The 25,312-nt window shown below is 37.9% G+C and overlaps 1 protein-coding gene across 5 annotated transcripts in view; it reads left to right on the forward strand.

The window, feature by feature from the left end:
- Nucleotides 1–25,312, forward strand: part of LOC138333976 (small ribosomal subunit protein uS11-like) — a 53,058-nt gene that overhangs the window by 10,188 nt on the left and 17,558 nt on the right. For 3 of the 5 annotated variants that reach the window (XM_069282701.1, XM_069282704.1, XM_069282700.1), the window contains 5 exons: nt 278–371; nt 9,096–9,252; nt 12,411–12,535; nt 13,088–13,113; nt 16,561–16,635. In XM_069282701.1, the coding sequence (XP_069138802.1) occupies nt 281–371; nt 9,096–9,252; nt 12,411–12,535; nt 13,088–13,113; nt 16,561–16,635 (474 nt within the window). In that variant the 5' untranslated portion in view covers nt 278–280. The remainder of the gene's footprint in view (nt 1–277; nt 372–9,095; nt 9,253–12,410; nt 12,536–13,087; nt 13,114–16,560; nt 16,636–25,312) is intronic. The other 2 variants (XM_069282702.1, XM_069282703.1) reach the window with 1 other exon arrangement.

Raw genomic sequence — 25,312 nt, forward strand, 5'->3', positions numbered from 1 at the left:
TATAATGACATCAATCGCTGCATATCACTGATAGCAGATTATCTTGGCTTTTAATATGTGGCAGTATGAAAACATAATGAACACAGTAAACTGTTGGTGATTCCAATTAAATTGAACTCTTCTTTGATGCTAAACTACACTATTTTTTTTTTCTTTTTCTTTTTCTAACATGTTTTTAAAAATTCCATTAAAGTTATGTAATAAATCAACAATGCGGTATGGGCTATACTTATAATTATGCTTAATTCTTGCTTATAATAATTGTTTTTGTTTACAGAAAATGCTGAGAAACGTGTTACTATCCACCAGCAGAAGGATTTATACTTGTCTGTTTGTTCCAACAAAGACAAGACACCTTATCTCTTGCCAAGGTAAAAAAAGAAATATTCCAATAGGGCCTAAAATATACTTGCACTCCTTTCTTTTTTATTTCTCTTTATTCCTAATTATCTCATCTTATTCTGACTGGAACAGAGTTTGTGTAATTTTCCATTCTGTTTCATTAGCCCACCATCATCAGATGCTGGGCTATATTCAAATCGCATTTTGTCCGTGGTCCGGCCTCCGTCCGTTCACAATTCTTTTTATCACTATTTCTCAAAAAGTCCTGAAAGGATCTGTCTCAAATTTCAGATGTGGGTTCCCCTAGAGACCTAGTTATGCATATTGCGTTTTGGGACCGATCGGTCAACAAGATGGCCGCCAGGCAGTCATCTTGGATTTTCATAGTTAAGGTTTGTTATCGCTATTTCTCACAAAGTGTTGGAGGGATCTGCCTAAAATTCCTTATGTAGGTTCCCCTAGGGCCCTATTGTGCATATTGCATTTTGGGACTGATCGGTCAACAATATGGCAGACAGGCAGCCATCTTGGATTTTGATAGATAAAATTTGTTATTGGTATTTCTTAGAAAGAACTGAAGGGATCTGTCTCAAATTTCATATGTAGGTTCCCGTAGGGCCTAGTTGTGCATATTGCGTTTTGGGACTGATTGGTCAACAAGATGGCCACCAGGCAGTCATCTTGGATTTTCATAGTTAAAGTTTGTTATAGTTATTTCTCAGAAAGAACTAAAGGGATCTATCTCAAATTTCATATGTAGGTTCCCATGGGGTTGATTTTGATATTTAAAGTTTGTTAGCGATATTTCTCAGAAAGTACAGAAAGGATCATTCTCAAACTTCATATGTAGGTTCCCCTAGGGCCCTAGTTGTGCATATTGCATTATGGGACCAATTGATCAACAAGATGGCCGCCAGGTAGCCAACTTGGATTTTGATAGTTAAAGTTTTTATCGCTATTTCTCACAAAGTATTGAAGGGGTCTTCCTCAAATTTCACATGTAGGTTCCCCTAGGGTCCTAGTTTAAACTTTAAATATAAAATTTTATATGTTGTATGTTTGAAAAAGTTTGAAAAGCAGAGAAAAGATCCATCTTTCCATTGTCAGACATAGATCATTCTTTGGTGGGCGCCAGGATCCCTCTGGGATGTTTTGTTATTTATGATCAATATTGCAAAAGATTGGGTCCGGGATCCACTCCCCAGGATCTCACTGGGATTTTTTCAATCCCTGTGGGATCCTGGTCATATCCCATCGGGATCCCGGTCTTTTTCCCCGACATTCCTGATCATATTTTCTCTTGGGATGTATTGTAACCAAATTTGGTCAGAAACATCCTTGGGGAAAAGAAACAAAGATTTTATATATTTTGGCTATATATCATGACCCCTTGGGGGCAGGCGGGGCAAGGTCCAAGAAGTGAAATATATATATAAGAGGCAATTTGGCCAGAAACATCCTTGAGAGAACAAGAACAGAATTTGTATAAATTTTGGCTCTGACCTTCCCAGGGCAGGAGCAGGGGCCAAACCAGGTGAGCCTCATTTCTAGGGAAATAATCAGAACCAATGAGAAAACCTGATGATGACCATATCTATATATATCTAGCTAGATTTCCCAGTTTGTTTGATGGTAAATACCAAAGGGATCTCTCTAATATTAAAACCAAGTTTCTTCTTGGTTACTACAGTACCTGAACCGTTTAACGTTCCCAGCCTAACGCAAACGCAACGCAAAAAATCCGTCCGTTTAGCTAACGCTAACGATTGCTAACGCTAACGCTAACGATTAACGATCAACGATTAACGCAATACCGGCTAACGATTAACGATTAACGCAAAACGCAAAACTGTCGGCAAGCATAAACAGGAAATACCGTTGTTATAATCACGGAAATGGCTTTACGGTAAATAAATTACGGATCTTGACGTTCTGAAATACAAACGAAAGTGTAAGAAAAACGGGAGTATGTTATACCATATAAACATTTGCCTATGAAAACTATATGGACACGATGAGGTCAAAGACGACAGTACTCAATATACGAAGTTTCCACTTTACAGGTATTAAGAGAGAATTGTATTATAAGTGTCATATTTATCCGATATTTTAAGAAATAACAAACAAATTGTTACAACAACACTTTATTATTACCGTCACAATGACATAACTTTAGTGAAGCGAGCAGGCGTATACTGGTACTTTAAATAGTATCATGGTATTCAAATGACAAATAAAAGATTTTCACACAAACGCATTTAAAATGCATTACATCAAATTTCCATCTATATGCTTGATTTCTATTATCAATATTTCATAACTCAACAATTGTAATAAGTAACATTTTATAGTGTTTCCCGCATCAATCACAAGTTTAAGTTTATTTTATTTTTCAGATTGTCGGAAGGGTCTTCCGCTTACCGTGGAAAACGTATTCTATAAATATTTTCATAACCAATTATACTACTAGGGTGTGCATTCATGATCATATATATACAGTATATGTGTACATAAAAGTTCATGGCTTACAATTGACTTGGCATCGATTTTAGGGTCGCACATGTACATTTACAAATGTACGTACTACATTGGCCACAGCCACTGTAATAAAGATTGAACATTTGAATTCGTGTTTCGTCATTTGCAGTTTTCTCATGCATATAATAAAGATATAAAGAATGAAAATACTTCCCTTCCAGTTATCTATATTCAAATTAAGTCAATTATGCATAATCATTGATGACAACAACGATAAGGATAGTGATGCAGATGCAAACAAGTATATACAGTGGAACCTCCCGAAACCGATCATGGTCGGTGCATATAATTTCGGCCGGTTAAGAGAGGGTTCGGTTTGGAGAAGTGAACCGAATACCGATCATTACGATCCGGATTTAATCGATCGGAAGTCGTTTTTTATATTAGTGCATCGCATGTATGCATAGTGATCGTTAAAACCGACCGATTGATTGTTAATGTGAATGTTATCACAAAAGAGAGAATCATACGTTCAAAAGGAATGGATTACGGCAAACTTGACTTTGTTACCGCTTATAAACGTAGTTTAGTTAGTTAGTTGCGTGAATGTTCTTGGGGATGTTCTCGTCTGCAACCTACATATGACCGATCGCTTCCGGTTACGTCAAGAATCAAATTATATGGTCTAATTACACGATGATCAGTCGATGCCGGTCATTATATGACATAGTCATTTTCTAAAACAATACATGGCTTCGGCTTCTTCATACAGATAATTTACGTTATCCGACAACTACATATGTAAATAAAAAAAACGTGTGATTTGAATACGAAACTTTCTCTTTATTACTAGCTCTGGTTGCTTTCCTACAGTAAACAAACCGCGTGCACATGGTAGACCTTCGTTAGATATCTAAACAATAGGCATGATCAAATAATTACACCACCATCTCGGGTATAATTACCGTGTACCTATAGCGTTCACATCTGTATACATGCCCAAGAACATGGCAAGCAACAACTATGGTACAGGTACGTGTGTATTTCACGGTCGGTTGATCAGACCTCAATGCAATCTATCGGTGTCGCTCAGGTAAGGCCGGTTTTCAGAAGTGTATTTTAGTTACATTTGACTATTCCGATCACAAAATCGGTCCGGTATTCGGAATTGGGAGGGATCGGTTTTGGGAAGTTTTATATACTATTAATAAAGAGGAATTCATTCCGTACATGACATCTATGTTCGGTTTCTAGAGGTGATCGGTTTTGAGAAGGTTCGGTTTTGGGAGGTTCCACTGTACATGTACACTGAAGATTACAGTAAAATTGCATTGCGACAATTTTCTACGTATATTTGACACCGGTGTAAGAAATAAAGTTATTTGATCACATTCCACATCAAGCAACTCTGCAATTAACAGTTACAAACAAATAATTATTCATACAATGTATAAGTGTAATAAGCTAATTCATTCCAACGTAATCTATAAGAAAGCATATTGTAAACATCAAAACTTTGAATTACGACAGTACGTGAAATGTACTGTCACTTTGTATGGGGCACAGGTAAGTTGGGTATAGAGTTAATCTCCCTCCCAAGAAGGTGTTAATTACAGGTGAACTCCGCCCGTGGCCAGCGACAGGGGGTCGACACAAAGTAACACCTGTCGTGACCTTTATACCTGTACAGGTAAAATACCCGTGTGCGTCACGCTGGGAATTGAAAAGATTCCCTGTACAAATAACAACAAACACATGTGAGAAGGTGATTGTCCAGTTTTTAGCTCACCTGGCCCGAAGGGCCGGTGAGCTTATGTCATGGCGCGGCGTCCGTCGTCCGTCGTCCGTCCGTCCGTCCGTTAAATTTCCTTTAAATCGCTACTAGTCAGAGTTCTGCATGGATTTTAACCAAATTTGGCCACAAGCATCCTTGGGGGAGGGGGAACAGAACTTGTATAAATTTTGGCTCTGACCCCCAAGGGGCAGGAGGGGCGGGGCCCAATAGGGGAAATAGAGATAAATCCTATAAATCGCTACTTGTCCTAGAGTTCTGCATGGATTGTAACCAAATTTGGCCACAAACATCCTTGGGGGAAGGGGAACAGAACTTGTATAAATTTTGCCTCTGACCCCCCGGGGGCAGGAGAAGCGGGGCCCAATAGGGGAAATAGAGGTAAATCCTTTAAATCGCTACTTGTCCTAGAGTTCTGCATGGATTGTAACCAAAATTAGCCACAAACATCCTTAGGGGAAGGGGAACAGAACTTGTATAAATTTTGGCTCTGATCCCCCAGGGGCAAGAGGGGCGGGGCCCAAAGGGGAAATAGAGATAAATCCTTTAAATCGCTACTAGTCATAGAGTTCTGAATGGATTGTAACCAAATTTAGCCACAAACATCCTTGGGGGAGGGGGAACAGAACTTGTATAAATTTTGGCTCTGATCCCCCAGGGGCAAGAGGGGCGGGGCCCAATAGGGGAAATAGAGATAAATCCTTTAAATCGCTACTTGTCATAGAGTTCTGAATGGATTGTAACAAATTTAGCCACAAACATCCTTAGGGGAAGGGGAACAGAACTTGTATAAATTTTGGCTCTGACCCCCCGGGGGCAGGAGGGGCGGGGCCCAATAGGGGAAATAGAGGTAAATATTATAAATCGCTACTTGTCCTAGAGTTCTGCATGGATTGTAACCAAATTTGGCCACAAACATCCTTGGGGGAAGGGGAACAGAACTTGTATAAATTTTGGCTCTGATCCCCCAGGGGCAGGAGGGGCGGGGCCCAATAGGGGAAATAGAGGTAAATCCTTTAAATCGCTACTTGTCATAGAGTTCTGCATGGATTGTAACCAAATTTGGCCACAAACATCCTTGGGGGAAGGGGAACAGAACTTGTATAAATTTTGGCTCTGGCCCCCCGGGGGCAGGAGGGGCGGGGCCCAATAGGGGAAATAGAGGTAAATCCTTTAAATCGCTACTAGTCATAGAGTTCTGCATGGATTGTAACCAAATTTGGCCACAAACATCCTTGGGGGAAGGGGAACAGAACTTGTATAAATTTTGGCTCTGACCCCCCGGGGGCAGGAGGGGCGGGGCCCAATAGGGGAAATAGAGGTAAATCCTTTAAATCGCTACTTGTCCTAGAGTTCTGCATGGATTGTAACCAAATTTGGCCACAAACATCCTTGGGGGAAGGGGAACAGAACTTGTATAAATTTTGGCTCTGATCCCCCAGGGGCAGGAGGGGCGGGCCCAATAGGGGAAATAGAGGTAAATCCTTTAAATCGCTACTTGTCATAGAGTTCTGCATGGATTGTAACCAAATTTGGCCACAAACATCCTTGGGGGAAGGGGAACAGAACTTGTATAAATTTTGGCTCTGATCCCCCAGGGGCAGGAGGGGCGGGGCCCAATAGGGGAAATAGAGGTAAATCCTTTAAATCGCTACTAGTCATAGAGTTCTACATGGATTGTAACCAAATTTGGCCACAAACATCCTTTGGGGAAGTGGAACAGAACTTGTATAAATTTTGGCTCTGACCCCCCGGGGGCAGGAGGGGCGGGGCCCAATAGGGGAAATAGAGGTAATATTATAAATTGCTACTTGTCCTAGAGTTCTGCATGGATTGTAACCAAATTTGACCAGAAACATCCTTGGGGGAAGGGGAACAGAACTTGTATAAATTTTGGCTCTGATCCCCCAGGGGCTGGAGGGGCGGGGCCAAATAGGGGAAATAGAGGTAAATCCTTTAAATCGCTACTAGTCATAGAGTTCTACATGGATTGTAACCAAATTTGGCCACAAACATCCTTGGGAAAAGGGGAACAGAAATTGTATAAATTTTGGCTCTGGCCCCTCGGGGGCAGGAGGGGTGGGGCCCAATAAGGGAAATAGAGGTAAATCCTTTAAATCGCTACTAGTCATAGAGTTCTGAATGGAATGTAACCAAATTTGGCCACAAACATCCTTGGGGGAAGGGGAACAGAACTTGTATAAATTTTGGCTCTGGTCCCCCGGGGGCAGGAGGGGCGGGGCCCAATAGGGGAAATAGAGGTAAATTCTTTAAATCGCTACTTGTCCTAGAGTTCTGCATGGATTGTAACCAAATTTGGCCACAAACATCCTTTGGGGAAGGGGAACAGAACTTGTATAAATTTTGGCTCTGATCCCCCAGGGGCAGGAGGGGCGGGGCCCAATAGGGGAAATAGAGGTAAATCCTTTAAATCACTACTAGTCATAGAGTTCTGCATGGATTGTAACCAAATTTGGCCACAAGCATCCTTTGGGGAAGTGGAACAGAACTTGTATAAATTTTGGCTCTGATCCCCCAGGGGCTGGAGGGGCGGGGCCAAATAGGGGAAATAGAGGTAAATCCTTTAAATCGCTACTAGTCATAGAGTTCTACATGGATTGTAACCAAATTTGGCCACAAACATCCTTGGGGAAGGGGAACAGAACTTGTATAAATTTTTGCTCTGATCCCTCAGGGGCAGGAGGGGCGGGGCCCAATAGGGGAAATAGAGGTAAATCCTTTAAATCGCTACTTGTCATAGAGTTCTGAATGGATTGTAACCAAATTTGGCCACAAACATCCTTGGGGGAAGGGGAACAGAACTTGTATAAATTTTGGCTCTGGCCCCCCGGGGGCAGGAGGGGCGGGGCCCAATAGGGGAAATAGAGGTAAATCCTTTAAATCGCTACTTGTCCTAGAGTTCTGCATGGATTGTAACCAAATTTGGCCACAAACATCCTTGGGGGAAGGGGAACAGAACTTGTATAAATTTTGGCTCTGATCCCCCGGGGGGCAGGAGGGGCGGGGCCCAATAGGGGAAATAGAGGTAAATTCTTTAAATCACTACTTGTCATAGAGTTCTGCATGGATTGTAACCAAATTTGGCCACAAACATCCTTGGGGGAAGGGGAACAGAACTTGTATAAATTTTGGCTCTGATCCCCCAGGGGCAGGAGGGGCGGGGCCCAATAGGGGAAATAGAGGTAAATCCTTTAAATCGCTACTAGTCATAGAGTTCTGCATGGATTGTAACCAAATTTGGCCACAAACATCCTTGGGGGAAGGGGAACAGAACTTGTATAAATTTTGGCTCTGATCCCCCAGGGGCAGGAGGGGCGGGGCCCAATAGGGGAAATAGAGGTAAATCCTTTAAATCGCTACTAGTCATAGAGTTCTACATGGATTGTAACCAAATTTGGCCACAAACATCCTTGGAACAAGGGGAACAGAAATTGTATAAATATTTGCTCTGGCCCCTCAGGGGCAGGAGGGGTGGGGCCCAATAAGGGAAATAGAGGTAAATTCTTTAAATCGCTACTTGTCCTAGAGTTCTGCATGGATTGTAACCAAATTTGGCCACAAACATCCTTTGGGGAAGGGGAACAGAACTTGTATAAATTTTGGCTCTGATCCCCCAGGGGCAGGAGGGGCGGGGCCCAATAGGGGAAATAGAGGTAAATCCTTTAAATCACTACTAGTCATAGAGTTCTGCATGGATTGTAACCAAATTTGGCCACAAACATCCTTGGGGGAAGGGGAACAGAACTTGTATAAAGTTTGGCTCTGGCCCCTACGGGGGCAGGATGGGTGGGGCCCAATAGGGGAATAGTCTTAAATCCTTTAAATCGCTTCTAGTCATAGAGTTCTGAATGGAATGTAACCAAATTTGGCCACAAGCATCCTTGGGGGAAGGGGAACAGAACTTGTATAAATTTTGGCTTTGGTCCCCCCGGGGGCAGGAGGGGCGGGGCCCAATAGGGGAAATAGAGGTAAATTTTTTAAATCGTTACTAGTCATAGAGTTCTGCATAGATTGTAACCAAATTTGGCCACAAATATCCTTTGTGAAAGGGGAACAGAACTTGTATAAATTTTGGCTCTGGCCCCCCGGGGGCAGGACAGTTAGGGCCAAATAGGGGATTTAGAGGTTAATATTAAAATTCCTTCAGAAAAGAAACAATGAACCTGTATTCAGAACATTACTTGGCATTATCAACCAGGTGAGCGATACAGGCCCTCTGGGCCTCTTGTTGTCTTTCATCAGTGATGATACAGGAGTATGATTTGAAAAGCTGTCATTTTGGCTTTTGACTCTTTCTGAGACAGTACTATTAATGTCTTTATCAAATTAAGTAAATACTATTTCCTTATATTAATCATTTTGAATTTGATTTATTGTAACAGTTCTCATGATGTCTGCATGATCATTTGCTCCGATGATGTTATCTTTGGAATATAAAGTGTATCTACTTGTTTGATTACAGTAGTGAGTACCCATCAGTTTCACACCACTTTGGACTGCAGAAGGAATGAAAAAAAACTGTCTGAGAGAGCTGGTGCAAAGAATGTAGATCGTCAGTTACAGAAAAATGACATGCTGAAAGATCTTCGATTTGGTGCTTTGCAAAAGGATGATTTTGAGTAAGAAATTTTATTTAAATCTTATTAGGTCTCATTGACAAGTCACCTATTCCATCAGTTTTTGTATTATTCTCTAAAACTACTGAAGCAAATTCAGTGAATTTTTGTGTAAACCTTAGATATAAAGCCAATTACATTTGTGAACTAAATGCCACCCCCAGGGGGCTGTATATACTATAAGGAGGGGCCAAAAGGGTAAAATTGACGAAAATTTTTAAAATCTTCTTAACTCACAGATATGTGGTAGAATCAAATACTCTTCATAGATAGTAGGGTCTTAAGGTCCTATAAGATAATTGTGAATTTTTATGGCCCTGGGATCTCCAATCCCTGGAGATGGGTTCAAACTTACAAAGTTTTTATATTTTTAAAATCATGTTTTATTTAAGCGTTATTTGTTCAATTTCCATAGAAAATCATTCAAACTATGAGCCTGAGATAGCATATCTTCATTTTAGCATCAAAGCCAAAAATATTCTTACTCTTGTACCAATCTGTTTGGTCCTCTAGTTCAACCTTACACATATAGACCTCAAAGTCAGTCAACAAATGTTTAGTGATTTTTATGTGTATGTCATTATTTTGTGTTGTGTGGAATATGAAGATGTGTTATTTATGTGTATGTCATTATTTTGTGTTGTGTGGAATATGAAGACGTGTTATGTGTATGTCATTATTTTGTGTTGTGTGGAATATGAAGACGTGTTATTTATGTGTATGTCATTATTTTGTGTTGTGTGGAATATGAAGACGTGTTATTTATGTGTATGTCATTATTTTGTGTTGTGTGGAATATGAAGACGTGTTATTTATGTGTATGTCATTATTTTGTGTTGTGTGGAATATGAAGATGTGTTATTTATGTGTATGTCATTATTTTGTGTTGTGTGGAATATGAAGATGTGTTATTTATGTGTATGTCATTATTTTGTGTTGTGTGGAATATGAAGACGTGTTATGTGTATGTCATTATTTTGTGTTGTGTGGAATATGAAGACGTGTTATTTATGTGTATGTCATTATTTTGTGTTGTGTGGAATATGAAGACGTGTTATTTATGTGTATGTCATTATTTTGTGTTGTGTGGAATAATGAAGATGTGTTATTTATGTGTATGTCATTATTTTGTGTTGTGTGGAATATGAAGTGTGTTATTTATGTGTATGTCATTATTTTGTGTTGTGTGGAATATGAAGACGTGTTATTTATGTGTATGTCATTATTTTGTGTTGTGTGGAATATGAAGACGTGTTATTTATGTGTATGTCATTATTTTGTGTTGTGTGGAATATGAAGACTGTTATTTATGTGTATGTCATTATTTTGTGTTGTGTGGAATATGAAGACGTGTTATTTATGTGTATGTCATTATTTTGTGTTGTGTGGAATATGAAGACGTGTTATGTTATGTCATTATTTGGTTGTGTGGAATATGAAGATTTATTTGTGTATGTCATTATTTTGTGTTGTGTGGAATATGAAGACGTGTTATTTATGTGTATGTCATTATTTTGTGTTGTGTGGAATATGAAGACGTGTTATTTATGTGTATGTCATTATTTTGTGTTGTGTGGAATATGAAGACGTGTTATTTATGTGTATGTCATTATTTTGTGTTGTGTGGAATATGAAGACGTGTTATTTATGTGTATGTCATTATTTTGTGTTGTGTGGAATATGAAGACGTGTTATTTATGTGTATGTCATTATTTTGTGTTGTGTGGAATATGAAGACGTGTTATTTATGTGTATGTCATTATTTTGTGTTGTGTGGAATATGAAGACTTGTTATTTATGTGTATGTCATTATTTTGTGTTGTGTGGAATATGAAGACGTGTTATTTATGTGTATGTCATTATTTTGTGTTGTGTGGAATATGAAGACGTGTTATTTATGTGTATGTCATTATTTTGTGTTGTGTGGAATATGAAGACGTGTTATTTATGTGTATGTCATTATTTTGTGTTGTGTGGAATATGAAGACGTGTTATTTATGTGTATGTCATTATTTTGTGTTGTGTGGAATATGAAGACGTGTTATTTATGTGTATGTCATTATTTTGTGTTGTGTGGAATATGAAGACGTGTTATGTGTATGTCATTATTTTGTGTTGTGTGGAATATGAAGATGTGTTATTTATGTGTATGTCATTATTTTGTGTTGTGTGGAATATGAAGACATGTTATGTGTATGTCATTATTTTGTGTTGTGTGGAATATGAAGACGTGTTATTTATGTGTATGTCATTATTTTGTGTTGTGTGGAATATGAAGACGTGTTATTTATGTGTATGTCATTATTTTGTGTTGTGTGGAATATGAAGACGTGTTATTTATGTGTATGTCATTATTTTGTGTTGTGTGGAATATGAAGACGTGTTATTTATGTGTATGTCATTATTTTGTGTTGTGTGGAATATGAAGACGTGTTATTTATGTGTATGTCATTATTTTGTGTTGTGTGGAATATGAAGACGTGTTATTTATGTGTATGTCATTATTTTGTGTTGTGTGGAATATGAAGACGTGTTATTTATGTGTATGTCATTATTTTGTGTTGTGTGGAATATGAAGACGTGTTATTTATGTGTATGTCATTATTTTGTGTTGTGTGGAATATGAAGACGTGTTATTTATGTGTATGTCATTATTTTGTGTTGTGTGGAATATGAAGACGTGTTATTTATGTGTATGTCATTATTTTGTGTTGTGTGGAATATGAAGACGTGTTATTTATGTGTATGTCATTATTTTGTGTTGTGTGGAATATGAAGACGTGTTATTTATGTGTATGTCATTATTTTTGTGTTGTGTGGAATATGAAGACGTGTTATTTATGTGTATGTCATTATTTTGTGTTGTGTGGAATATGAAGACGTGTTATTTACGTGTATGTCATTATTTTGTGTTGTGTGGAATATGAAGACGTGTTATTTATGTGTATGTCATTATTTTGTGTTGTGTGGAATATGAAGATGTGTTATTTACGTGTATGTCATTATTTTGTGTTGTGTGGAATATGAAGACGTGTTATTTATTTGTATGTCATTATTTTGTGTTGTGTGGAATATGAAGACGTGTTATTTATGTGTATAATATTATTTTGTGTTTTGTGTGGAATACAGGATTATTTATGTTACACTTGTATCTTTGACAGTTCAGCATTTCCAACAGAAGATACAGCTGACATGGTTATACAGGGTACAAAGTATAATGATCTACCTGTGATCTCTATCCAGGCCTCGGCACACAACGTCATCATAACACTGGCCACAGCTGATGGTGAGACTTCTCCAATAGTGTGTCACAAAAAACTTATCATAATCAAATAGATTGATTATAAATCTAGCAACTGGATGGTGAGACTTTTACACCATGTTTATTTGACACCTGTCCACATTTGGTTGAGTGTATAATAAAAAGGCTATAAGCTATGTCCCCTTTCCGAGGCACACCAAAGTCTAAAAAGTATGATTACCATATTTATTCCAATAAACACCCTGGGGGGGGGGGGTTGAAATTTTTAAAGAGGGACTGTCTTATAGAACACAAAGAACACAAAATTTCAGACTTAAAAGTGTGTCAGAAAAACCATATCAAATGCACCTATCCCTCCAACAATCATGAATGTTTCACACCCTCCAACAATCATGAATGTTTCACAAACAAAAAAATTAATTGGCATGGATGTTTAAAACACATTTACTTGATCATGAACTTTGTATCATTAAGCTTAGCTCCGATACCTTGCTGACATGTGTGTAGAAAATAACACGAGGTCGATCTCGATCCCATGATCAAGTCAATTTCTGTATTCATGTATTTCTTTTGTAGGCAAGACCATCAAGACAGCCTCAGGGGTATGTTGTTTTTATATTCAACTGCTGTTTGCCAAATTAAACTCGTCTGAATATTTCAAAATCTTAGGGCTTAGTTTTATACATTGAGTAAATTTATTAGGTATTTCTCTTCGGGTCAGATTGACCTATAGTCCTCAAGCTACGTCCAATGTCGTCCGCCGGGCGCCGTCTGCAATCTTTTCATTCAAACAACTTTTTGTAATAACCGAAAAGCCAACTGTACTCATATTAGTCATATTCTGGGATGAAGGTTTACCAAGTCTGTTCAAACGATTGACCTTGATCTTCTTTCGGGGTCACAGGGTCAAATTGGTTAAAATATGTTAACGACTTTGTGAATAACTAAAAGGCCTAGAGACCTGATATTTGGCCTGTGACATGCTGGCATGAATGTCTACCAATTTTGTTCAAGAGATTTACCTTGATCTTTATTCTAGGTCACATGTGTCAAATATGCTACAATTTTTAAAACAACTTCTTGTCAGTAAGTAAGAGGCTTTGGGACCTGATATTGGGGCTGTGACATATGCTGGCTACCTTCATCAAAATGAATGCCCTTGACTTTCATTCAAGGTCACAGGGATTAAATAGGCTAACATCTTTAAACGACTTACTGTGTACTTCAGTTCTACTATGTATTGACTAATTAACAGTCGAATGACCATTAAGGCCCATTGTTCTAGGGTCTTTCAGGGGCCGATATTCGGTCCCATTCCCAATGAGATTTAAGCTAGAATTTTCCCAATTTCATGGGTTTTTAGCTTACCTGGTCCGAATGGAATACCGTGGCTTCCGGCGTCCAGCGTCCGTCGTCCGTCTGTCCGTCAACAATCAACTTCAAAATGTTGGTAGTTGTGTCTTTTTGTTTATCGAGAACTGCGTTATATTGAAAGGAAAAAAGTACAAAATTTATCAACATAAACTTACAAAATATAATGATAATATAGATCTATATATGTGTAGCCGGGTCATGCAGATCTACATCAATTACCAAAGACTGGTGTTTTCCTTTCAAACATTTATTCAGCAGGAAAAAACCCTACAATAACAAATACAACATATAAGAACAAATACATGTACACTAAAACTATACGATGATAAACATGTAAACTTCACAAGATATCTTTTAACTTTTATACATTAGATACAAATTCTCCGTAACGGGTACAATTAACGTTACAACTTAGCTTAAATAAATATATATCATTCTGTCTATGATAAATTACAGCATTGATTAAGATAGCAAACATAAGTAATGTAATATGTACACTACTTCTATTTTACATATAAAGCTTAACAAATTACAAAGTGTACATACCCTATCAGTCCGACAGGGGTTATGAAGGGAACCGTATTGAAGAATCTTTCATATGTGGATATGAAGGATAGGGATATACAGTCGAATCTCCCCCTTTTTGGAACTCTTTTTTCTTTGAGCAGTTCAAAAGATGGGGTACCAAGTTCGGTAGTCAAAATTTTGTGCATTTATTTGTGAATTTTATGATATCAGCATTTTGGGTAAGTTTCGTAATATTACGCGTACCCTTAGTCAATATATAAGCCTAAAGAAAAGAAATTCATAGATTGCATTCACAGTAATGAAATAATACTATTTTGTTTATGTGTAGCATTATAAGTTTACATGATTATGAAGAGCTAGAACAAAGCTTTTATATACGGTAGTGCAATTCAAAAATTCAATAATATTTGGTGAAGGAATGGCTTGAATTGATAAAAATCTTCTCTTAATAAAGATGTTGTAACACATCTCAAGTTTTATTTGAGGAAAATTCTTTGTTTGAAATAGAACTGCATTCATATTTTTTTTGTTCATTGAAAACATTGTAAAAGAAAGATTAGGATCTCAGCGGTATCCCAACAGGATTGACTGGTAACTAATGGTGTGATTTGACTGGGATCCCAGTTGGATTTGACTAGGATCCCAGTGGGAAAACAAACCACTGGAATTCCTAGTAAAATTTTCCATGGGGAATGACCTTGATCAAAATTCTAGTGCTGCAACATTTAACCATGGGACGATATATCACGCTATAAACTACAAGGTTCGGTTCACAGTGTTTTTACCCGAAGGGTCAGGATGACCTATAGCCATCTGCATGTTTCGTCTTTCGTCGTGCGCTGTGCGCCGTCCAGTGTGCGTTAACTTTTACCATTTTGGAATTCCTCTCGGGTTCTACCAGTGTGATTTGGCTGAAACTTGCATGAAATGATCCTAACATGGTCCCGACAAAATGTTGTTATTTTTCGGGTCGATCGGAAATCCAAGATGGCAGCCACAGCCGCCACCTTGAAAACACATTTTGAACATCTTCTCAAGTTCTAATGGTGCGATTTGGCTGAAACTTACATGAAATGATCATGATATGGTACCAACAAAGTGTTGTTGTTTTTCGGGATGGCTGCCACAGCTGCAGGTGTCCTAGGCACCAGAAAATCGGGTCAAGAGGCTAAGGGATCATCGTCGTATGTCGGTATCGCTTGGTAGGCCTAGATGGTTTTACCGGTGCTATTTGGCTGAAACTTGCATAAAATGATTCTGACATGGTCCCGACAAAGTGAAATCAGGTTTCACATAGTTTCAATACGGTGAGACAAGGTATATCGCGACAGGTATCGTATCGTGGGGGAAGCGTACCGTTGCAGCACTACGAAATTCCTTTTTGGTGAAAACCCTGTTAAATTGTCCAGTGATATTTCTAGTTTAGAATTTTAAATCTATCAGATGCTGACATATTCTTTAGCAATATGATTTTAGATAATTGCAGTAATATGACTGGCATGTTACAACACTATTGATGATTTTGACTGTAAATAACCCTCTGTTGTTATTTCAATAATTATCTAGATTTAAGTTATAGTCCACCCCAAGAGAAAGGACTATCCCTTTTTGGCCCCCAAATCCGTAAAAAAAATTCAAGCCTGTAATTGTTGAATGTCAAATATCTAGTACATCTCTGATAGTTGTATGTATCATTGCAGTTGTAGCTGCCATGGTAACCATCCAAAATAGGCATAAATGAAGCGAATATTAAATTTTTTGTCATTTTCGTCTATTTTTGCTGAGTTTTTCATCTAGAAATCATAAAGAGCATCCTTGAACAACTTGATGATCAATTTTTCACTCTCTCTGAATTTATGCATATTTTAATGGTTACCATGGCAACAAGAGTGGTGATAATAGAAAACTTCCATCTCAGATGAAAGAGGGATGTACGAAATATTTCAGATACAATACAAATACAATTTCTTAACACGAGAATGAAAATTTTATGAATTTAGTGGCCAATAAGGGCCCAAACCATACCTAATCCTTTGATAATTTGAAGTCTGGAAAGTCTGGTCTAAAACAATGAGTGGTAAATAATTCTATTTTTCATCAGACTGGAGCTAGAAGCAAATGATAATGTAGACAATTTCTTTTTGCAGGGTTCTGTTGGCTTTAAGAATAAGAGAGAATCTACAGCTATTGCTGCCCAGGTTGCTTCAGTTGCAGTTGCTAAGGTAAATATATGTATACTGTAGCAGATTCTTTATTTGCTTAAGTTTTACAACCTATCACAACACATAAACATATTACATATAAAGTAATAAAATAAGACATATTAAGGACATTTATGCACACAATGTAGAATAATTGAACTAACTTAAACATACTAGGATTTCTGACATAATACAGTTTTATATAATTTGATCTTAAATCTTCCTACACATTACGTTTTATAACAAAATGGAATTCATCCTCAATATCATCATTGCAAAATGAACATGCTCTCTGATTTCTTGGATATTCCTGTATCTTCCCCTTTCTACATTCAGATCATGAGCAGATAACCAAAATTTAGATACGTTTCTCTGAACTTTAATGTCTAAAGCTTTACTTAAATAAGGTTGGCAAAAAGAAGATTTTTAGGTCACCTGACCTGAAGGATCAGGATGACTAATAATCACCATGCATTGTCTGTTGTCATCCGCCGTCTTTTAACTTTTCATTCAAACAACTTCTTCTCAAGAACTGAAAGATCCAGGGTACTAATATTTGGCCTGAAGAATGCTGGGAAGAAGGGCTACATAGTTTGATGTGAATAACTAAGAGGCCTAGAGACCTGATTTTGCGACTGTGACATGCTGGGATGAAGAACTACCAAGTGTGTTCAAATATTGGATCTTGATTTACATTCAAGGTCACAGAAGGCAAACAGGCTAAATTATTTAAATGGCTTCTTGTTAATAACTATATGTCGTAGAGACCTGATATGGGGACTGTGACATGCTAGGATGAAGGGCTACCAAGTGTGTTCAAATAATGGATCTTGACTTACATTCAAGGTCACAAGGGGTAAAAAGGCTAAATTATTTAAATGGCTTCTTGTGAATAACTAAGAGTCGTAGAGACCTGATATGGGGACTGTGATATGCTAGGATGAAGGGCTACCAAGTGTGTTCAAATAATGGATCTTGACTTACATTCAAGGTCACAGGGGGCAAAAAGGCTAAATTATTTAAATGGCTTCTTGTGAATAACTAATAGTCATAGAGACCTGATATGGGGACTGTGGCATGCTAGGATGAAGGGCTACCAAGTGTGTTCAAATAATGGATCTTGACTTACATTCAAGGTCACAGGGGGCAAAAAGGCTAAATTATTTAAATGGCTTCCTGTGAATAACTAATAGTCATAGAGACCTGATATGGGGACTGTGGCATGCTAGGATGAAGGGCTACCAAGTGTGTTCAAATAATGGACATTGACCTTCATTCAAGGTCACAGGGGGCAAAAAGGCTAAATTATTTAAATGGCTTCCTGTGAATAACTAATAGTCATAGAGACCTGATATGGGGACTGTGGCATGCTAGGATGAAGGGCTACCAAGTGTGTTCAAATAATGGATCTTGACCTTTATACAATGTCAAATTCATCAGATTGAATTTTTGTATTTCCTTAAATTGTTTTCCAAAACTATATTCTTTGATATGTTGTATTGTGCCAATAGTCAGATGACAGTTAAGGCCCATGGGCCTCTTGTTGTATTAATTACCTTTAGATGAGTCATTTATCAAACGTATACATTTCTGTCTAAAAACATTTTATAACATGAGCTTATGTGTATTAGAATCAGATTTCAGAAATGATTCCAAATCATATATATAGCCCAAACACAATTATTAGCTCACCTGCCCGAAGGTGCTATGGTGCAGCGTCCATCGTCCATCCGTGGTCCGGCCGTCCAGCCGTCCGGCTGTCCGGCGTCAACTTTTCCATTTAAACAACTTCTTCTCCAAAACTTGGAGACCTAGAGTCCTGAAATTTGAGTTATAGCATGCTGGGATGAAGGGCTACCAAGTTTGTTCAAATGAAAGACCTTGACCTTCATTCAAGGTCACTGGGGTCAAATAGGTGAAAATCTACAACAGACTTCTTCTATATAACCAAGAGGCCTAGAGACCTGAAATTAGGCCTGTGACATGCTGGGATGTAGAGCTACCAAGTTTGTTCAATTGAATGACCTTGATCTTCATTCAAGGTCACAGGGATCAAATAGGCTAAAATTGTTAAAAGACTTCTTATAAACCAAAATGCCTAGAGACCTGATATTGGGCCTGTGACATGTTGGGATGACGGGCTACAAAGTTTGTTCAAATGAATTACCTTGACTTTCATTCAAGGTCACAGGGGTCAAATATGCTAAAATCTTAAAACGACTTCTTCTTAATAATCAAACAGCCTAGGGACCTGATATTGGGCCTTTTGAATGCTGGAATGAAGGGCTACCAAGTTTGTTCAAATGAATGACCTTGACCTTCATTCAAGGTCTCAGGGGTCAAATAGGCTAAAATCTTTAAACAACATCTCCTTAATAACCAAGAGGGCTAAAGACCTGATATTGGGCATGTAGCATGCTGGAATAAACGGCTAACTAGTTTGTTCAAATAAATGACCTTGACCTTCATTCAAGGTCACAGGGGTCAAATAGGTGAAAATCTTTAAACAACTTCTTCCTAATAACCAAGAGGCCTAGCGACTTGATATTTGGCATGTGACATGCTAGGATAAAGGGCTACCAAGTATGTTCAAATAAATGACCTTGACCATGACTCGAGGTCACAGGGGTCAGTTAGGCTTAAATCTTTAAACGACTTCTTCTTGATAACGACTTCTTCTTGATAACCAAGAGGCCTAGAGACCTGATTTTGGGCTTGTAACATGATGGAATGAAGAGCTACCATCCTTGTTCAAATGAATGACCTTGACCTTCATTCAAGGTCACAGGGATCAAATAGGCTGAAATTGTTAAATGACTTCTTATAAACCAAAATGACTATAGACCTAATATTGGGCCTGTGACATGTTGGGATGACGGGCTACAAAGTTTGTTCAAATGAATGACCTTGACTTTCATTCAAGGTCACAGGGGTCAAATATGCTAAATCTTTAAACGACTTCTCCTTTATAACCAAACAGCCTAGTGATGTGATATTGGGCCTGTGGCATGCCGGGATGAAGGGCTACCAAGTTTGTTCAAATGAATGACCTGGACTTTCATTCAAGATAACAGGTGTCACATAGGCTTCAATTTTTAAACGACTTCTTCTTGATAATCAAGAGGCTTAGAGACTTGATATTGGGCCTGTGACATGTTGGGATGAAGGGCTACAAAGTTTGTTCAAATGAATGACCTTGACCTTCATTCAAGGTCACAGGGGTCAAATATGCTAAAATCTTTAAACAACTTCTCCTTAATAACCAAGAGGGCTAGAGACCTGATATTGGGCATGTGGCATGCTGGAATAAATGGCTACAAAACTTGTTCAAATGAATGACCTTGACCTTCATTCAAGGTCACAGGGATCAAATAGGCTAAAATTGTTAAATGACTTCATCTTAATAACCAAACAGCATAGGGACCTGATATTTGGCCTGTGGCATGCTGGAATGAAGGGCTACCAAGTTTGTTCAAATGAATGACCTTGACCTTCATTCAAGGTCACAGGGGTCAAACACTGTGTTAATCTTGCCGAAACTTGTTAGAATAACGGCAGAATACTTAATTTTTAACAAGTTTCGGCAGGATTAGCATATGTGTTTTTTTATTCAGTATTAACCCTTTATATTAAGACTTTTCCTCAGAATTCCAATTCGATTAATAAAATTAAGTATTTCTGCCGTAAAATTAAGTATTTTTCTGTCCGCCGTGGGTCGTGACGGCTGACGGCCGAATAACAGAGGGTATCAGTCACAATTACCCAACTTCGTTACGTGCACGGCTATTTATTGCTCCATTGTCGGAGGTTGGGAATCGCCAAACTTTTCCGATGCGACGGTGAAATTAACAGATTCGGCGATAGAATTAAGAGTTTCTGCGTTTATATTCAGTGTTTCTGCGTTTATATTCAATGTTTCTGCGCTAATATTAACACATTTCTTCGCTTACATCGAGCGGGGCGCGCCGAGCCGTGACGGCCGAGCACACGGCTTACACGGGTAAACTTTACCTTGTGAAACGAGACTTACAGTACGTACAGCCGCCAGCCGATTGTACCTGTAAAATAATTATGTTTACAATTCTCTTTTCCCCTTTAAAAATACATATATCCTCATTATCCTATTCTCCTATCTTTTGTTGTTTTCTTTCCCGCGTCTCGTCATTTGAGCTATGCATTTTGCACCTTTTTTCGGAAGAGTTCCGATACGAGCGGTAACAAATGAATAACTGTCTAGGTTATGTGTATATACACGGGGATTAACTATGACAAACAAATTATGTGTTTGATTATGTGCAATTACATGTATGTATATTCTTCTCACAAATTTGAATTGTTGACGATATCAAAATAAGATCGTTTTCCATAAAATAAATAAATATTTGTTATTTACAGACGTTTTGAAAGATATTTTGCTGTTGCCTTTAATTGTAAAAATGCTGATTAAGTGTTATACATAATGATCTGCTTTTCAGGTTTGCTGAATTGATTTGATCAAGGATTTATAAGTGAGAAGGATTCGTGTCTGTCTCTTTACACTACTAAACACCACGCGAGACGCTTATGAACCGGGAATAAAAACCGTTTTTCTCAACAAATACTTGTCTCATCGAGTCAAACGAAACACCAATGTAAAGTAAATTAAATTTCACAACGTTTATAACTTGCTTTAAAGATGGAAGATTTAGAAGAAATGTCTTAAACTATCGTTAAAAAAATACGACCGCTCATGAAATGGCAGCACGCTTCAGAAAGTAAGACGGTAACCCTCGCACACCCCCCATGCTACATCAAAGGCTGCGGCGGCGGATATCAAAGGAAATCAGTCGTCGCCCAACGTCACGGTCAGTGCACATACACAAAAGCGCCTGCGCTGTCTTTGCCCAAAACCCAGTGAGACTTATCCTTCTCATATACGTCCTTGATTTGATATACATTAAACGACCGATATCATATTCTGGTAATTATTTGATGTACTTTGTTGCAAGTAATGCCAGTATAGAGGCCAAACTTAACTGGTGAACTAATACGATAAAATTTAATTCATATTGTCAGAAACAATTATACATATATGTTTCTGATTAAATACATGTTTAGTTTTAAGAAGTATTCGTCAATTATTTATAATAAAATTATGAATAGTATACACGTGTCAATTTTCGGTTGTTTTTATTCATGCTAAAGATATATAATTCGTAATATATAAATGCGTATTTTCGAGTGTTCATGGGTCTTTTTGTGATATTTGGGTAGCCATGAAAATGGCTTTTTTTATAAAGGATTGGCTGATTATAAGATCAAGCCCTCATGTGTCTGATGGCCCGGTCAATGCTGTTGGAGAAAGCAACTTCCGCCGACGGTTTCAGGTGTGTACCATCTTTAGCTCGGATTGAGGTTGTCTTCAACAAGTCTCTGTCGTGTTGGCAAATGATGTCAGGGTGTTGTTTCTCCATCATTCTGTTGATAAGTGATGCGGTCTTGTTGAATTTGCGATCGTGTCTCGGAAAAAGCTCGCCGAACATCACCACTTCTACACCCTGGGCGATAAACAGTTGATGGATTTCTTGAAGAAGTCCAATTGTACGGGCCGTTGACTGGTCAGCGATGTCATTTTCGCCTATCTGTACAAAGACGGAGTTATAGATGGAAAAATCTTCGGCTAGTACGATGTCTCTCAGCTGTCGAAGCTTCAAACCACCTCGTCCGAAGGCATGGAATGACCAATTGGGTAGTGGTATTTCTTCTTTTCTCCATCGGGCGATGAGGCGTCTGATAAAGCTGTGACCGAGGATGCAGGTCTTCTTGGTGTCGCTGGACAGGTATCGGTAGGTTGCTTCTTGAAAGGTATTCATGTTGTCTATAAAATCAAAACAAGATTCCGGCAATTAAGAAGTTTAATTGGTCATTAAAAAGATCACTCTTTCTCACAATTGTTTTTTTTATTTGATATTACATAATTACATGTTTGACTTAAATAAACAATGGTGATATACTGTCTTTGCTAATTAGTCATATGTTCTTCTCTCTCTGTCAGGTGAATTATATTACCTGTACATTTACTTATATGTTGTCGCCATAGATACACCTCTCAGGTGTACTGTGTACCGCAAACGTGTCATCCGACTAAGTAACTCCACAGATAACGGACGCCGTGGACAAATTTAGCTATATTGCTTGCCCTATATTGGGGCCATCCTGACACCACGGGTAGGAGCTAGCTAGCGGTACCCTGCGGGGTTTACGAAGGGGATGCGTATGCATTTTGGGGAGCTCGAAGTGAGAAAAAATGGCCGACGATAGTTGTATACACTTTTTCAATGCGATCATATGTGTATGATTTTTAACACCAGAAACACAGTCATACAGCTACCTAATAATTTAATGAGACCATAGTATATATATAGTTTCATGTGTAGTGTATGTCTAATTTCTGTGAGCACTTTTTCACACCGCGGTCGCTTATAAGATGATAATATGATACTAAGGATTTTTGTCTAAAATACATCCTTGATGATACCAAGGACGTATGTGAGGTGAATAAGTCACGCTGGGTTTTGGGCAAGTACGACGTAGGAGCTTTTGCGTTTGTGTACTGACCGTGACGTTGGGCGACGACTGATTTTCCGTTGATATCCGCCGGCGCAGCCTTTGATGTAACAAGCTTGTGGGTGCGAGGGTTACCGTCTTACTTTCTGAAGCGTCATTTCATGAGTTGTCGTATTTTTTAACAAAATTTTAAGACATATCTTCTAAAATCTTCCGTCCTTAAAGCAAGTACTAAACGTTGTGAAATTTTATTAACTTTACATTGGTGTTTCGTTGGACTCGATTTCCCGGTTCGTCTAGCGTTACGCGTGGTGTTTAGTAGGGTAAAGAGACAGTTCTCACTTATAAATCCTTGATGATACTTTTGACGATGTTGGGATACAAAATGGGGGTGGTTTCAGTACCAAGTATTTATGAATTGGCATATATAATACATTCACTTGACTTTTATATATATAATCATTGACACACACGCCATACTGCAAGTCAGCAATTTTAGGAGATTCACGTAACAGTACATCCGGGTACTCGGTAATCTGTACACATTTACATTTTTATTATGATAAAATGGTGCGTTAGTACGATAACTATTAGGCCTAAATCAAGTTCAAAAAGTGTTAATAAAATACGGAACACGATTACATATATACAAGGATTTATAAGGATTGATAAGCATTTATAATTCCATGATATATTTAAAGGATTTGTGCAGTCAAAAATTATAATTTCAGTTTATGGAAATGGCTTTATTAGACCGTGTAGAAACCTCTCCGTGCCGCGCGCGACCGGAATAACCTGTAAACCGCCGATATCGAGGTCAAATTTTCTGACCGCCCGATTATGCATATTTTCTAGCCCTAAACCGTGTGACGTCACAATAGTCCGTGGCTTATTGCTGTACTTTAACTGATGTGCTATCACTTACATCGACGGTCACAGGAAAACCGATCAAAGATTTTTTTTATGATTACATTGAGTGAAGTTAATCGTACAATAACTTTGTCTCGAATATAAATAACTAAAAGAGTGAAATTCGATGTTTCAAATACTCTAATCTGTGCTCTAATAGCAGGTATCTTCGTGTAATTATGAAAGAAAATCCACACAGAAATAAAAGTTTCCGATTTTTTGTCGAGGAGTTCAGCAACGAATACGCTTTAATTAAATAATATTTTCCTGTAGTCTGTATCTTTGATACAATGTGAATTGCAAAGTTTGTGACTGTAGAATGAAATTTTACGTAACAATTGAAGAAATTCTTGATTAATGCATCAAGGATATGATGCTTGACATACGTACACACCGATGATTTATCATTACAAACATTGTGTTGTGTGTTGCTAACCGAATAAATCGAGATACATTTATTACAATACCGTAAAACGTTTCAACATGTGGTAGAAAGAATTTACTTTCGATATTATAAAAGATCTAAATATTGAGATATTAAGCAAAACAAACTATTTTTTCAGACCGTGCGGTCGCTTTCAATTTTTAATCGATATACTAGTAGATACACCGACATTATAGATATATAATTAGCCATACCTTTGGTTTGATGGTTATGTAATACCTTGACCAGGATGTTGTTTACCTGTACACAACGCCATTCATCGACCTCACCTGTAATTACCTGGCCGCGAGCAATTTGCTATTCGACGGACGATATCGGGTATTTGCAATTGTCTTAATGTCAGTCATGTTAGGACATCCGTTAATTGGATTTTTTATTTGAATTATGGAAACTCCGTACATCTATGCTCTAGGTTTTTTATTGTCACCACCTCCATTTTTAGAATGAAGATGTAAAAGCAAATGGAAATAAAATATACCTGATCATACCTAGGAATACATATTACATACATATATATATATATATATATGTCGTACGCAGGTAAAACAAAAATGGAAGGTGACTTATTCAGAAACAAAAATGGTTCTAAGAACTAGTTCAACTAAAGGTTTAACCTTAAAAATTATTCCAGTCTAGACTGTAATTACGGAATCGTGGCATATAGCAATCTCCAGTAATTTCTAAGGTATATGTAAAAATTCTAAGCATGTATTTTCACCGTTTCGAATCTTAATGTACATGTATAGTCATACAAGAAGGGTTACAACATTATCACACTAAATATACTTATTTAAATAT

Source organism: Argopecten irradians, chromosome 10 (assembly GCF_041381155.1).
Source record: "Argopecten irradians isolate NY chromosome 10, Ai_NY, whole genome shotgun sequence".
Lineage (NCBI taxonomy): Eukaryota > Metazoa > Mollusca > Bivalvia > Pectinida > Pectinidae > Argopecten > Argopecten irradians.